The 17495-nt window shown below is 41.2% G+C and overlaps 1 protein-coding gene across 2 annotated transcripts in view; it reads left to right on the top strand.

Annotated features, from left to right (window-relative positions):
* PDXK (pyridoxal kinase) overlaps window positions 1-17495 on the top strand; it is an 81294-nt gene that overhangs the window by 43261 nt on the left and 20538 nt on the right. For both annotated transcript variants that reach the window (XM_043538166.1, XM_027826823.3), the window contains exons 3-5: window positions 9616-9720; window positions 12994-13077; window positions 16976-17022. In XM_043538166.1, the coding sequence (XP_043394101.1) occupies window positions 9616-9720; window positions 12994-13077; window positions 16976-17022 (236 nt within the window). The remainder of the gene's footprint in view (window positions 1-9615; window positions 9721-12993; window positions 13078-16975; window positions 17023-17495) is intronic.

Genomic DNA, 17495 nt, shown 5'->3' with positions numbered 1-17495 from the left:
CTTGATTGTGTTAGCGATTGGCTGAACAAGAAGTAGGATTGAGTGGACTTGTAGGCTCTGAAGTTATTTAACAAAAAAATCTACATTTGTAAATTACACTTTCACGATAAAGAGATTGCACTACAGTACTTGTATGAGGTGAACTGAAAAATACGGTTTCTTTTGTTTATCATTTTTACAGTGAAAATATTTGTAATGAAAATAATAATATAAAGTGAACACTGTACACTTTGTATTCTGCGTTGTAATAGAAATCAATATGTTTGAAAATGTAGAAAAACATCCAAAATATTTAATAAATTTCAATTGGGATTCTATGTTTAACAGTGCAATTAATTGCTATTAATTTTTTTTAGTTAATTGCATGAGTTAACTGCTGTCGTAAATATAAAGGGAAGGGTAACCACCTTTCTGTATACAGTGCTATAAAATCCCTTCTGGCCAGAGGCAAAACCCTTTCACCTGTAAAGGGTTAAGAAGCTAAGATAAACCTCATTGGCACCTGACCCAAAATGACCAATGAGGGGACAAGATACTTTCAAATCTGGTGGGGGGGACGGGGGATTAGTAAGTAATCTAGCTAGAAAGGCGTTAGATTTCCTTTTGTTTAATGGCTGGTAAAATAAGCTGTGCTGGATGGAATGTATATTACTGGTTTTGTGTCTTTTTGTAACTTAAGGTTTTGCCTACAGGGATTCTCTATGTTTTGAATCTGATTACCCTGTAAGGTATTTATCATCCTGATTTTATGGTGATTCTTTTACCTTTTCTTTAATTAAAATTCTGATAGATTTTTCATTGCTCCTAAGATCCAAGGGTTTGAGTCTGTGTTCACCTATGCAAATTGGTGAGGATTCTTATCAAGCCTTCCCCAGGAAAGGGGGTGTAGGGCTTGGGGGGATATTTTGGGGGAAGACATCTTCAAGTGGGCTCTTTCCCTGTTCTTTGTTTAAAACGCTTGGTGGTGGCAGCATACGGTTCAAGGACAAGGCAAAGTTTGTACCTTGGGGAAGTTTTTAACCTAAGCTGGTAAGAATAAGTTTAGGGGGTCTTTCATGCAGGTCCCCACATCTGTACCCTAGAGTTCAGAATGGGGAAGGAACCTTGACAACTGCGATTAATCGACAGCCCTAGTTTTAACATCTTTCGAAAGATTGCATGAGTTGGGATATTTTTAACACTGCTAGAAGCAATGTGCAGAAGGCTTCTAGAGCAACAAGAATTAGTGCTCTCAACTAACTGTCAATGAAATTCCAAGAGCAAGCACTGAAACACGTCTCTATCATTAAATCTTGACCCTGGTCCAAATTCTGCTCTCTTACCTTGTGTAATCCATTGATTTCAGGAAGGATAAGTCAAGTTGCTAGGAAGCATTGAGTGAAATCCTGGCCTCGTTAAGTCCTTCGGAGTTTTGCCATAGACTTCAGTGGAGCCAAGAGTTCACTCTTTGGCGCAAGGTCAGGATGGTGAAAGAATGTCCCAAGGACATTTAGGAAGCCAGAGTATGCCGGTCATCTGGGGAAGCCATGGAGAGAGTAATAATTAAACATAGAGAACATTTCTTTGACATACACTTGGCCTGACTAAAAGCTGCTTAGTTGGCTGGTTGCCTTTGACCAGTACAAGAGTGCTCTCACATCGCTAGAGTCCAAAAGCCGTAGAGCTGATTTAAATTCCTTTCACACTTTTGGTGCAATAATGTTTTTCAGTATTTTGATAACTTGATAAAATTGTTGTAAGTTCCAGAAATGTAGGTGGTCACAGATTTGCTTGCAATAGGTAGCTAAATGTTTATAATTGATGGGGATTTCATCTAGGTTTTTTTTTACTGCTTTTGTTTCAAGAATAAATTAATTTTATGCAGTGTTAAGAGAGTCAGAGATTTTAATTAGCCCATAAAGTTAAAGGGAAGCTGTTCTGAGGGCCAGCATATTAAATTATCAATAGGATGATCAGATTCTTGAAATGGACACAGGGATATTAGTTTTTTTAATAGTGTCACCAAGGGATTTGGAAAGGTTTGCCAGCGGGGTGGGGGTTGGCCACATGGGAGGTTTGGCAGCTACTGGTGATGGTGGGAGGAGCAACAAATTAGTGATTCTTTTTTGTAAAAGGGCAAAGTACTGACAATCCCAAGAGCTCAAAATGATGAAACTGCCTTTAGAATCATGAGATTATTAAAAAAATAAATGTTGAGTTCTTTTAATTTGCCTTCTGGTGTTGGAGCCATGCATCCATATATGTGCTAGGGTGACCAGATGTCCTGATTTTATAGGGACAGTCCCGATTTTGGGGTCTTTTTCTTATATAGGCTCCTGTTACCCCCCACCCCTGTCCTGATTTTTCACATTTGCTGTCTGGTCAACTAATATGTGCACACAGACAAATGCAGATAACCAAGTGCACACAGCCTTTGTTGTTGTTGTGGGGAAAGCAGCGCTGATTGCCAAGTTAGATTACTATTTATATATTGTAGCAATTTTCCAGAGTCAAATTTTGCACTGAATGAAGTGAGGAAGATCAGCGTTGCCTTTTCTTAAAGGCAAAGATCTTGTGAGAGTCCATTCAGTTGCACTGTTGTGAGAAAGGCAAATGGCTGAACTTCTGTTGAAGAGATGAGATTCAGCTGCTTTTTTGTAAAGTTATAAGGGAATGCTACATCCCAGAGGGGACAGATAACACTGTGTGTGTGTGAGAGAGAGAGATTTATATATGTAAAAGGGGGAAAAGTCCACTGTGACATTTTGGATCCTGTGATCTTTCAGTCCCTCTCACTCTTTTTTCTCCACCCTTTCCTTTCCTTTTCTTTTAAGCTTGGTCTTGTTAGCTCTCTTTGTATTTTGTCTTTTGTTATCAACTAATGGGTCTGATCTTCTGAATCATCCTTGCCATTTTTGTTCTTGTTTTCAATCACTACAACAAAAGATGATCGTTGCCGACTACGGCTCAGAAAATGCAGCTTTCTATAGTCTCTGGCGATCCTGAAATGCAAGGCAGTGTTTTTAATCAAAAACCCCAGGAAGCAGTTTGCCATGTTGCCTGGTGAGGAGTAGTTACTGTATGGTTACAGGAAGTGACTCACCTCCAAACGACATTGTGCTTCATACACGCATAAAAGAAACTGTCACACTGTTTACAAAGATACTCTCTCTTTTTTCTTTTCTTTTTTAATTGGTCCAACAACCCCCGCCCTATGTAAGAATGCAAATCTAGTTTGGAGGGCTTTATTTAGCATTTTCAAAAAAAATCCTTGTATGCTGCTTTCCTTTCTAGAAGTGATTGGCAGATTAGTTGGCAGAATGTACTGAATGTGCTTTTTTTGTCACTCTGAATCCCATGCCTGAAACTGTTCCAGAGAAATGGTCTGTATTTTAAAAGCAAGGAACTTTTGACTTCCATAGTAAGGGAGTTATGCTCTGTGGTTTTCTTGGTAGCTCTGGTCTGTGAGACTTTATGATAATGCCTTGCCCATCTTTTTCTCCCCTGTGTCACAGCATCCCTCCATGTATGCAGCTACAGACAGAGAAACTCTGTGCTAGAGTTTTGGGCCGGGTGTACACCGTGAATTATAGTGTGGCAAGCCAGGATGTGAAACTGCTGCACGTCTGCTTGCCGCGCAGTAGTGTCCCATGCGGTCACTACCACAGCATACTGAAAACCCCAGAGTGCGGCTTTGCGTGCTGCTGTTTGAAAGCGTAGTCACTAAACCACGCTCCAGGACTTTCGCTGCACTGTAGCAGTGTCCACACGGGATGTTATTGTGTGGCTAACAGGTGTGCTGAACATTCACAGCCTGGCTTGCTGCGCAATAACTCACTGTGTAGATGAGCCCTAAGTGACTTAACGGAATTCCCTGATGAATTATGTGTCAGAGCTGGGGATAAACTCAGACCTCCTGCCTGCCACGTGTCATAAACACAAGATCTTCTTTCCTCCTTAGAGGCTTTTTAAAGATTCTTGCTTTCACTCAAGCCACTCAGTACAATTTTGGGGAGCATTAGAGGAGAAACTCAGGCTTCAGAATAATGTGTGTTGAGTGGGATGGGGCGTGGGGGTGGAAAGAAGGGGAAAAACATCAGAGACTCACATGTCTGTTTGCAAGACATATATAACTGTCTTTTCCCTGAAAAAATTGTGTTCTCCCCGAAGGGTGTGGGGTGTGGTATGGTTTGGTTTTGAGTTACAATGCAATTCCCAAGTTTATAAATAAGTTTTTAAAGAAGAAAAAGAGTGGTGGAGGGGAAAAGCCCAGAAGAAAATATGTTCAAAAGCTTCACGGGCACAGTCCCTTTTTAATCCAGATGGGTTAACCTGGTCCCTTCCTTGGAGAGGCATGACTTTACACATCATGATAGGGGATTGAAGGGCAAGAGATGTCACACACCAAGATACCTCTATGCCTTAAAAATAAATCTGGAATATAAGGAGTTTCAAAAAGAAATCACACCCAGATGAAAGGAAAGGCTATAAAAGCACTTTGCTTTTACATTTAAGAAAACCCCTAAAACTTGAAAGTGAATGTAGTGTTCATGAATGAGGGAGACTTATACCATTGGCTTGAGCTGAATACCATTTGGAGAAGTGTACTGCAAACTTCCTTAAACAGCTCTGCAAATGTTCTGCTGTTCCAGTCCTGGGTTTGACTTGAGCAGAGACTTCTAATTAAGCAAAATTGTGTGGTGGTTTTGTAACATTAACAACAGGAAAATAGGATGAAAGGGCTCATGTTTTCCTTTCTGGAGAATGTAAGCCAGGTATTGAATTTGGCTTACAAAGATAAAAGGTTAGTACACTGACCCAGTCACTGCCGACCCAGCACCCCCCGATGTTCTCAGTGTAGTGCATTCTGCCCTACTGTTGTGCAGTCATTTTTCTAAGTACAAATTGTTTATTATCTAAGCTTCCTTGGCTCCCCTTTTATATAAAGTGCATAAATAGTCAAGTAATGTGCAATCTTGAACTTTCTTATTGCTAAGTGCCAAAATATAAATATTATGTCATGGTAGGGCTATGGCATGTGTGTGGATGAACTACAGCATGTACACAAATAAATGGTTTTGCTTTCTTTTACAGTTCACCACATTTTCAATATAGTTAATGAAACAATAATAGGGGTAATGATTGCCATGAGTTGATTATCCCTACCTTATGAGGCATGAAATCTAATTCTAAATCTGTGCCTTCAGTTACCCTGGCGTGAGATGGCCTTCAGGCTGGTCAAGGGAGACCCTGATTGCCATGATGAAATACATGGACAAAAAAAAGTTCCTTTTCCCTGAGGTAGCAGATCAGAAAGCCACAGAGTAATTTTGCTTAGCTCTGCAACTCTTCATCACTTTACCTGCTCGAAGCACCAGGTCTGTCCAAAGCATGCATATAGTGCAAATTATCTCTGCCACAAGGACCAAGCAGATATGACAGTATCTGCTCCATGGACTATAGGAATTAGCAACAATCCTGAATGAGACTGACGAGACACATTGTTTTAATCAGTTTTCTTGTAATAACTTGTTTCAGATAGGCCCTTAATTTTGAATGTACCATACACAAATTCTTATGCCCATTTGACAGTTTCCTTTTGAATTGGCATATTAAAAGGTCACTATTTTGCACTATTTTGCATTTGGGTCACAATGTCACTTTTACCAAATTTTGTGGTCAGGGTGATATCAGCACAACTTCCTCAGCAAGGACTCTGAGTTTTCCAAACGGATACAATATGCAGTGCACTGAATACAGGGTTGATTGAAGAATTGCACTAAGGGCATCTTTAGACTAGATTGGGGAATATAGTCCTGTTTAAAAATGTAACTAGTGTGTACAGGGTTTGGGAACTTTAAAATGTGTTAGCTGGTTGTGGGCAAACCTAGGTTTCCCTGTCCCCTGCCTCCCATGAGCAGATAATCCATTCTTAAAGATGTTGAAACCCTGTTGTAATAGGGCATCTTGCCTCATGAGCTGGAGAGCCAGGGACTGTGCTGGCCCTGATTACAGGATGAGCCACTCCTGGGTTGAATCAGTTGTTTTAACATAAAAGGCAACAGGAAACTGCAGCATGTGGCTGATGGAGAAAGTAATTGGGGGTGCCAGGAAGCCTGACAAAAGCAGGAGAAAGCACCCCAGGCAGGGAGGCCTGGGAGAGACCCTGCCCAAGAAGCAGGAGAGAGACTGACAGACACTCAGAAAAGGGGGGGCTGTGCCCCGTTGACACTATGTAAGTTTGTGTTTAGTGTCTCAAAGATGCTGTTATTTTGGACTGTCGGGTGAGAGACTGGAGGACCAATATGTAACCAGAAGAGTAAATAAATGGGACCGCTTGTTGAGTCTGTCTCGAATTTCTTTTGGACTGGATGAGTTCTTAAAGGGGCCTTGCTGAGGGGGAGAAAGAAGCAAGAATCAGTCATAGCCTTACACCTGTCAGTACTGGTGTTTAAAAATATTAGTTAAGATACGTTAAGTCTGTGTTTTTAAAAAGCGTTAGCTAGCTTCTTGGTCCAAACCTGGCCAGGCGGATGGTGGTGGTAGCCCCTCTGTGGTTTGTCTTGCACATGGTGCTAGTCTTTACTCTTGTCCCTGCAGGTGCTGCCTCTTCAGACCAAATTCTCAGTGCACATGGCTATTTAACAGTTTATTATTTTATTTCATTGAGGGAGTTGGCTTTTTTCCTAGATTCTCTTTCTTCAGAGGAAAAGCTTGTGTCTCTTTCCAGGATTGCTCCTAAGCTTTTTTTCTAAATTTCATGCTCTGCTAAAAAAGGCTGAGGCCAGTAGCCTCCCTTCAGTCACATCCCAGATGAGCAGCACTTTGTCTCCTGACCCTTCTGCAGACCAGAGTCTACGGGCTTATGCACAAGCTCAGTAGTAGCGTAGCTGCTGTTGCCAAAACTGGACATCACAACAGCATCCTGTATCTTTTTGGCTGCACATACAGAATTCTATTTCGTTCCCTTTTATAACTCTACTAATATCAGACCCCTTCAGTATATAGTGTTTCTGTCCATAGGTCAAATCCTCACCTGAAGCATAGGATCATGTGGCATGAGAGGAGCTCAGGGGGCATAATCCCTAAATCATGGGATGGCTGTACAGAGCTGGTCCCTAGATGTAAACTAAAGCAGCCTGATTGCTCTTCTGACTTATGATGGCAACCAGTGGCCCCCAAGGGCCAAAACTGCAATCTGAGATCCAAGTGGTAGAGGGGAACCTTGGCCAAGATCCTCCTGCTCGAGCCATTCCCTCTGCACAGGCAGCAGGGAGAGGGCTAGTGTAGGTACTAACTGAGGATTGTGTTACAATAGTGTTACAATCCTCCCAGGGTTAGATAAGCCAGCTCTACAGCTGCACTTTACTGGAGGCTCTACCCCCATATATACAGCCTTCAATTGTGCTCCATTGTGGCAGGAGCTGCAGCCTGAATTCTGTCCTGAAAAGTAACTGTACAAATGGCATAATGTCTGTCTTTTGGGTGATTTTTTTTTTTTGTATAGGATGTATTCCGTTTACAAGTAAAAAGATGTTTCTTCTTTCTCTGGCTGCCAGCCCTGCAAACTCAGCCTGGGCCATAAGGGTCATAATGGGTTCTTTCTACTTTGCCCATCACCGCCAGTAACCAAGGTTTTGCTCACCAAATTAGACTCTTGGTGACAGCTGTGCTACCCTGGTGTCATCTGGGTTTACACAGGTGTACCTGATTAGAACTTGGTAAACAGTTCTGTTAATATGCAAAATGAAACACACTGCACAGCTCATTCTTACATACCTGGGTTGGCTCTGCAGAGCTAACTGGAGTAAAAAAGCAGAAAATTCTTGAATCACTAAAGCCATCATCAGATATGACTCCCAACAAACACAGGGAGCTGATTTGTTGAGTAAGGCCCTGATTGAGCAAGGTATTTGAGGTACTTGACTTCAGTGTGCGACTCCTGCTTAAAGTTATGCATGTGCTTAGGCACTTTGCTTAATTAGGGCATCTGACTTTGCTGTTTTTATTTAGTCACTACTTAGAGCAGAACCACACCCTCATTTTGTCCACTTCTGCCCAAACCCAACATTTAACTGAGAGAGTGCCAGGGGATCGAGTGACTGTCCTTCAGCCAGCTGGCTGGAAGTAATATTTTTTGAGGTTGGAATGTGTAAGAGGAGGAGACAAACAGAATGCAGCTGTTCACCCGCTGTGTGTGTATTTGGGTTTATAGGAGCAAAAACACAAAAAGGTACCTATGTCAGGCAGTGACCACCCTTGATGACTATCCTAGTAACAGAAATTGGAATAAAAAAGAAAAGCCAGAGCAAATTTAATTAACCCCTACAGCAAAATTTTTTTAAAAAATCCTTTCTCCTTTGAGGGCAAGGCAGGGCAGGGGAAGGTGCCTCAAGTAGCATTCTGCACTCCGTAGTCCCAATAAGATGATGAGCTTGATAGGTCAGCAGATTCAGACTAAGGCAGTAGGAAGTGTTCAAGCGGTGGGACCCTCACAGAATTCTCTGGAGGCAGCACCATCTCTTGTATCAAAGGGGGCTGCAGCTTGGGAGGGAGGGCTCTGTGACAGTAGAGAGAGGCAGCTTCTTCTGTAGACAGGTTCCAGGCCATATAGACATTGTATACTGGGTACATGCTGCCTTAAAGATCCCAAAGGCCTGAATCAGTGTCCACTGAAGTCAACTGAACTCTTTCCATCGACGGACATGGGTGCTGAGCCGAGCCTCAAATACATACTTATAACTCTTAGACCTTTCCGGAGATAAGAGTGCATGGAAGGTTATTTCTTTGCTCATAATAGTTGTTCCTGAAGCCCTACTGAACCCACAGGGTCGTTCCGAAATCCCCAAAATACAGACGCACTGTCACTGAGAAGAGCATCCTGCTACTTGAAATAAAGTTACTTGTAATGGAACACTGTCATAGCTGAAATCCTACGGTGAAGGAATATCCTAACACGTACCAAACGAAGGGTGTTTTATCTGATGTGGGGTGCAGTGGAGTGGAGTAGTTGCTCACTGTATGGCTTTCGTATAGCTGGGATGTGATAGACTAAAGCACATAAGCCTGTTTGCTAAACTATATGGAGAACCTCTTATCCTCACTGCATTATAGTGGAAAGGGGGCCTAGCACATATTGTGTGTGTGTGTGTGTGTGTGTGTGTGCACGCGCGCATGCTAAATTCTGAGTGGCTGCAATGTGCGGCGTTTATTCTCCACTAATACGTCTGTTATCAAGCAGTCTGGCTGCTGTCAGGTTGCACTGGTATAATATGAAATAAAATAAGTTATATTCATAATCTAAGAAAACTAACCTCTGACCTCCAGGTCAGGGCTGGTTGGTGAAGGCTGTAGAGGGGAAAGCTTGCATTCTCTGCTTGTGCATTACCTGCTTTGCTGATGCATGTGGGACTTGAGTCTCTAGAGTGGTCAGGATGGCCCCTTTAACAAACAATTCCTTTTCAGAAAGTTAAGAGACTGCTGAGAATGTAATTGTTCTGTTAACAACTCACCTGTCTAATTTTTGACCGCAACACTATTTTTGGGGGTGAAAGGGGAGCCAATTCCTGCACATATAATATGTGATCCTAAATATAAAATGGGGCTTTGATAAACCAGTTGGCTTTCCTTTTCCAGGTTATGCTCACTGGAAGGGCCAGGTGTTAAATTCAGATGAACTCCATGAACTGTACGAAGGGCTTAAACTGAACAATGTCAACCACTATGACTACGTACTCACAGGTAAGTGCTCATGTTTCTTTCAGGGTGGATTATTAATGGCATTCCACTGCACTGAGTGCCGTGCATCTATTTTAAATTTCATTATCTGTATTTCTTATAGCAGTGAGCTGTTGCTTCTAAAACTCAAGCAGAAATTGATTGCCAGATTGATTGATTACATGACTTCCACATGTAGGGAGGTGTTTTTAAAGCCAGAGATAACAGGAGACTTTAATTGTATGGATCTGGGATTATGACTCATAACGACCACTCGAGCATGAAGGGTACTGCATGTCTGCTGAATTATTTCCCCTCCTGTTTCTATGGAGCTCTCCAAGGTAAAGGAGATATTAAATAGGACACAGAATGAGGTGACACTAATGTGGTAATGAATATCAACGTAAATGGGTTCCATTTGGTTGGGAGGCACATGTATGTATTATTTTTCCTGAGTGAAGGGTTAGTCTGCAGCCATGTAGAATAATTTCCCAGAAAAACAGAAGGTACTGAAGGATTTTCCAGAAGATTATTCTTTGTACATTTTACTGTACATGAAACAATCTGGAGGCATGTCCTTATTACAGGAGTGTCTGCAGCATGTAAAACACTTTTTTTAAAAAATTGGTAACAGTGCCTCTTGTATTCCAGATAGCACTTTACAGAGTGATGAGCTAGGATACTTGGGGCCAAATTCAGAGTAAGTGGGGTGCAACTCTGTTGAAGTGAATGGGATTGCACCTGCTTACATCAAGTCCATTTGGCCCTGTCAGTGCTGACTGTATATATGCAAAAATGGCAGCAGTTGTATATTTAGCTTATATATTCATTCCCAGCCGTGGACAGCAGAGCCTGTTTTTTCTGAGAGTGGAATGTTGGCCAGGTCACTGGAGGCTTATACAACTCCACAACTTCCCAAACGTTGGTACATGGTGGTCTGCAGTGTGTTTGCTCATGGTCAGGCGAGAGCTTGTTGATTGGACAATGCTAACTTTCCCATGTGCTAAATCACCTTAAAAGGCAGCTATAAAAATATATTGCTCATTTATATATATATATATTTTTTGCTGTAAGCAAGTCTGTTTTTGCAATTGTGAATTAGAAATGAGGTCTATGTGACTGTCCTCTGTCTAATAAGGTATGGACCACACTATGGACAAGTTTGAGAATCTCTGCCTTGCTCTTTGCGAACAGTACCTTGTGATTAGAGCTGGTCAAAAATTCTCAAATGAAAAATATTTTAATAAAAAATTTACCTTTTTTAAAAAACAAATTTCGAAAAGGTTGGGGTGTTTGGTTTTTTTTTTTTTGAAATTTTCAAAAATGCTCAAGGTTTTTTTTGTTTGTTTGTTTTCAACAAAACTTGAAAAGTTTAGTGTTCCTTCTCCCCCTCCCCCTTTTCAGTGGCATAAGGTATGGATGGAGGGAGGAAGAAGAAAAATCATATTTTCAACGCTAAAACATTTCATTTAAATATTGGAAAAAATTTCTAAACTAGAAATTTTAGTCGTTTTTCTGGAAACGACTTCAAATGTTTTGTCTGTGGCTTTGGTATGTGGGTTTTTTTCTTTTGCCAGCTCTGCATGGGAGCCTCAATTCCCATTTAGAAAAATAAAAGAAATGGACAGAAGAGAGACACTAGTTTAATGTCGTCCTAAATAAAGAACCCCTATTTCAACATTGGGTTCTCACTCTACTCCTGGCTGGGCTTGGAATTCAGCCTTTTATCTTCTAGGGCCATAAGTGAGGCTGCTACCCCCAAAGAAGGGAGTTTGATGTTACTAGGTTATCCAGTGTAGCGGTGCTTTGCTATCTTCAGCAGTAACCTGCTGTGACACTTCCTGAGATTCCCAGGGTTGTGAGGCACCTCCCTACCACCAACCTTTAACATGAAGAAGCCTTGTCTATGTCTGCTGGGGGTCAGCTCCCCATCTCCATTGCTTCTGTGAAAGGTTGCTCCCAGATCTTTTCACAGTTACCTTACTTTGACAAGAGGTACCTGAGGGGAAAAATTAGCCCCAGTTCTGTGGAATGCTTGAGATATTTGTGTCAATAATTTACTAACACACTCTCTCTGAGAAGGTGAATAGTTGTTAGCATAATCTACAGAGATCAGCCTATGATGGCTGCTCATTATAAATCCACTTCTCCCCTCTGACATCAGTGCCTCCTTGCTGAAGTAAACCGGATTTCATGGATGTGGAAACTGCACTCATTTTTCTCTGCTTCTAAGAAAGAAGCATTTCTATGAATTAATGAAAACTCGGAAATGTACTTAAGTATTTAGTTACTGTTGGCATTTCTGAGCCAAAAGCTGGGGGAGACCATTTTGCTACAGAGCATTATCACTTGTGATGCTAGTAGTATGAGAGCCCAGTGGGATGAAACGAAATCAGCTTCCAACTTGCTTTAGTATTAAACATCTGAAGAAAACTTAAGGTACAATATATTAAAAATGAGTTCTACGGTTAAACCTTTATCCAAACAGGCTAGAGACAGGGTGCATGTGACGTCTATACTGCAGTCACGGGGTATGATTGCATCCTGTGTAAATACACACAAACTAGTTTGCATACTGGAGCAGTGACGCTATGGCAGCATGTCATAGCTGAATAATTACTTGCATGTCATTGTGAGCCATCCATGCAAGTAATTACTCAAGGTTCCAGGTGGGCCTGTAGAGCCAGCACTGCCTAGACTTCACTGCTCCCATCCCCAAACTAGTTGGATTAAAGTTTGGGTATGTGTACACAATCTGCAATCCAACCTGTCATTGCCGTGTAGACATACCTGGGTTTACGTTTTCTTCTGTTAGCTTAAGACGTTGGCAGCCTCACAGATAACATTGGTTTTCAACAAGAAGTCTCAGAAATGCTAATGAAATTTAAAACTTTATATATTTCCCTTTCGCATTTGCTGCATCCTGAACAATGCTGTTTATACTATGAACTTTCAAACTGGTGTTTTGAACAAAAGGGGGGTGTTTTCTTTTTTAAAAATTTTTTTTTATTTACGAGCATTTAGACCACGTATTGGGCAATTGCTATGCAAGACTCATTTACTAAGACTTGTTTTCTTTTAGAGGCTTAATTGGGTGAGTTAGCAAGTGTTGATCTTGCCTTTGTTCTGTATCCGCTTATCCCTAAATAAAATATTAAGATGTTTTCAGTTCTAAACACTTTTTTTTTCCAGGAATGGGAGGAAATGACCAGCATTCCTTTCTGCATAGAGATGTATCTGATGTAAACAAAATGTTGCTCTCTGAAATTAACTTAAAAATTATTTTTCTGCCTAAAGGTTACACAAGGGATGCATCATTCCTTGCAATGGTGGTTGATATCGTTCAGGAGTTGAAGCAACAGAACTCTGATCTAGTGTACGGTAAGGACTTGATGGCTTTTAAGTTTTTCAGTCTCATTATTTTCTGTGCACGTGTTGAAATCCCTTCAGGTGAAGTCAGTCTTCTGACATTATTCTGAATTTCACAACAATGCCCTGTTTTGATCTTGCTGAGACTCCATTGGAATGTCAGTTTAGTGTTGCTAAAGTGATTTATTTTTTTTCTTTCTACTTTTGTGCCTTCTGCTGCTTTTCTTGCATCATGCCATCCAAAGAAAGATATGCCTTAAGGAGCAATCCTCTCTATCTAGCAAAGTCCTGTGAAATCCTATCTAGTTGCTGCTGTTTGTTGCTTAGCAATGAGGGCGTGAGACGTACTGATAATACTGGAAACTGATGTCTTCGCTTGATCCTCAGATACAGACTTCTCCACGTTGTCCTGTGAAGGTGTGTCAGTCACATCCTGGAGGTGGCACCCTGGCCTTTTTATTTCTGAAAGGCCAGTTCAGAATCCAGGACCATTTAGTACTGGACCTGTCTCTGAGATTACACATGAGGGCTGGCAGATGACAGGAATGTTCTGCTGCCCAGAGCTGGCCAGGCTCAAACCAGCAGTAAAGGAATGAAAACCTGCATTTCCCATTACTAGTCCCCTGAGTTATCCAGTTCCTTGATCACTGTAGGTACTTTGAATGGCCATGGTCAAACCCTGCAGACCCTAATCAGGCAGAACTCCTATTTAAGTTGCACAGTCAAGTCAGTGGGAGCTTTCCATGAATAGGGACTGCAAATGATGGCCTGACCCAACGGTCTTCAGATTTTGTAGAGCTGCATGGTCAGAACACTCCCCAAATGATTCACAAGCAATTATCAGTTGAAACAGATGACTCAGATCCTGGATTTATTAAACTGTTCCTCTAGCTAACAGAATTCTTATTGGTTTGTGGCGTACATCTCATTTGAGCCAGCAGCACTTAGATTTCAGTCACTGACTTTGGCCTGCAGAGCTGAAGAATTGTAACCACCCTATGTTGGCCAATCTCAGGTGTCCACCGGGTGCCAAATTGCAGGGAAGAAGGGGGTTCCTGTTCGCCCCATTCTAAAGCATAGCAGTGATGTCAACAACTTCTAGGTGAAAAATACTCAGATTCACTTTGATGTTTTGTGTAGAGTAGCCCATAAATGAGTGCCTCATTCAGTCATGATTTGTAGGCATTACAAATGTTTTAACAAATGTATTATAAGTAGCAGACAGTTCCTGTTGAAATAAATAAAAGCATCAGCGGTACAGTTTTAAAATCAACAACCTTCTATGAACACCACGAAATACGTAATAATTCTGCTGACATTAAGACTGTCTATCCTGGAGTTCCAATTAAACCATGTTTAAACAGTTCATGATGGAAACAACATGCCTATATAGTATCAAATCTCCTCATAAATGTCTAATTATGTTACAGTGGTTTTTGTGAACTGGTTTATATAGCCTAGAAGAGGGCCAGGCGGTACCATGGCTTTATAAAACCATTTTGTAACCTGATTAGTACTATGTATACCAGGATTTGGAGCAGTCTACATAGCAGCTTCTACCATTTCAAGGCAACATGTTATAACATGGTTGGGAAGACTGTCATTCTAACACTGTGTTTGACATGGTAAAAATTGTGTAAGCTGGCCTAAAGCCAGCACTATACAGCAAAGAACAATGTTTAAACATGGCTCTGGCTAATGTGGTTTGAATCTGTCTTTTGTTAGACACCACAACTTAAATTTAGACCCAGGATATATGCTTTAATTTTTTTTTAAAGCAAACTGGCTTTTTTATGCTTTTTAAAAAAAACATATGAAACCTATATGAAGAGAAATATTTTTCATGAGCGATGGTGGTTTTTTTGTTTAAACCTTCATTGAAAATATTTCTCTGATATGTTATGAAGCTCCCAACAGCTTTGTACTAGAGCATGAAATCAGAAAATAGACTATAAACAGAAACTAAAACCACCCAGTTCAGTTTTATAGAATTATAGGGTTAAAAGGGACCGCAAGGGTCATCTAGCCTAACTGCCAAGATGCAGCATTTCTTGTGTCTAAACCATTCAAGACAGATGGCTATCCAGCCTTCTTTTGAAAACCTCCAAAGACCTCCCTAGGCAGTCTGTTACATTGTCCTGCTGTTCTTACAGTTAGGAAGTTCTTCATGAGATTTAATCTACATCTGCTATGCTGTAATTTGAACCCATTGTCTCTTGTCCTGCCCTCTCTGGTAAGAGAGAGTAACTTTTATCCATCTTTTTTATGGCAGCCTTTCAAGTATTTGAAGACCACTATCATGTCCTCCCCCCCACTTTATTCTCCTCTTTTCCAAACTAAACATACCCAGTTCCTTTAGCCTTTGCTCACATAGCTTGCATTCATCCCTTTGATCATCTTTGTCATTCACCTCTGGATCCTTTCCAGTTTCTCTACATCCTTTCTATACCCAATTTGAGTCACCGGACTCCAGCTGAGGCCTAACCAGAGCCAAGAAGAGCAATACTATCACCTTCCGGGACTTGCATGCTATGCCTCTATTAAAGGAACCAAAAATTGCATTTGCATTTCTGACTCACGTTGAGGTTGTGATCCACCACAGCTCCCAGATCCTTCTCAGCAGTGCTGCTGCCAAGCCAATTATTCCCCATTCTGTATTTGTGCTTTTGGTTTTTCCTCCCTAAGTGTAGCACTTCACATTTGTCTTTGTTGAATTTCATTTTGTTGTCTATAACCCACTTCTCCAATTTATCAAGACCCCATTGAATTTTAGCTCTATCCTCCACAATGTTTGCAACCCCTCCCTCGCTTTGTGTCATCTGCAAATTTGATCAGTATGCTTTCTATACCTACATCCAGGTAATTAATAACAATGTTAAATAACAGTGGACCCAGAACAGATCCTTGTGGAACCCCACTTGAGACCTCCTTCCAATTTGACATTATTCCATCAATAGTTATTACTCACTCATCATTTGCTGTTGTTTAACCAATTATGTATCCACTTAATGGTAGTTCATTGACCATCTGAAAGAAATATAAAAAGTGGGCAGCAAAATAGCAGGAAATAAACTTAATTTATAGAATTCTTTCAGATTAATGAGTGACACTGGTACTGGTAAGAGAGGTAAAGAACTTTATGTGGTGCCAAATGCTGAGGTTGTTTCTCTGAGAGGTTCCCTTTGTCACCAATAGAAATTTGCCTGAGCAAGGACTGACTGAACATTGAATAAGAACCTTGGGATTTGTCCCATGATTTGTATCTTGACAGTGACTCTCTTAATACTGTGGACAGCATTGCTGTTCCAGAACACATCACCAGCTGCTGGACTATTGCCAATCTTATTTTGAAATTAAGGTCACTCTGAATAGGCTATTAATGTGATTGATGATCCTGAGACTGCACCATAAATGTCTGTCTTAATCCTAATTTTATCATGATTGGTATGTGTCTACAAAATCTGCTCTGGAAGAAGTTTTCCTTCTTAATTAAAATAAAATAAGGCTTTTGTGTGACACAATTTATAAATATAAGCTCCTCCCCTTTTCTTCCCAGATTTCACTAATTTTTATTGCTCTGAACTGAGGCAGTGGTTCTCAGCATTTTCCATCTCACAACACTCCCTCCTCCACCTCTAACCAGGACATCCCATCCCCAAAATTTAACAATATGGAGAGAGCAGAGTGGTCACAACCCTCTGATACCTGTTTTTGACATCCTCCTCCCGCCCTTTCCCTTCGTGGATCACAAACTCCTGCTCCGATGTACTGCAAGAGTGGGTCAAATGACACAAGTTTATAAAATGACAGTATTGTACCATGTCTCCTACTGTTGGGTGAAAGTAGATCTCCCCACAGGGACTACGCAGGGGTCCTTTGTTTCTAAGGTTGGTTTTATTTTCTGTTGCAGTGTGTGATCCAGTGATGGGTGACAAATGGAATGGAGAAGGCTCTATGGTTGGTAATTGTCTGCTTGAACCATATTTAGATTGACAAGCTGCTTATACCAGAACAAAGCTACCTTGCTCAAACTTGAGTCTGAATTCCAGTGTCGCATTTATAGAGCTCTTACTTTATTTCAATGAACTTAGTGTTTCTGAAATGTGCTAGATGGATAGCCTTGGGAACAGTGGTCCCCTATCAACCCACAGAACAACTAGCATACGGACTGTCAGGGAAAAATTTCCTCCATGCCACTCAAAGTGCATTAGCCGTCTGTCATTGCGAAGGCCTCTCCGTTGACAATGCCAACAAAACTGCCAGTTGTGATTTGAACACCTGCCCACTAGCAACTAGTCTGGGGTGACTCATTTCACATAGATTTTCCAACAGCCATTAGCCAGAACTTTCCCCTCGGGGGGGACACATGGCTCTGCATGCTGTCCCTCTCTGTGGGCACCACCTCCTCAGCTCCCATTGGCCACAGTTCC

This window comes from Chelonia mydas, chromosome 1 (genome assembly GCF_015237465.2).
Source record: "Chelonia mydas isolate rCheMyd1 chromosome 1, rCheMyd1.pri.v2, whole genome shotgun sequence".
Classification (NCBI taxonomy): domain Eukaryota; kingdom Metazoa; phylum Chordata; order Testudines; family Cheloniidae; genus Chelonia; species Chelonia mydas.
This window is presented reverse-complemented; position numbering and strand designations above follow the sequence as displayed.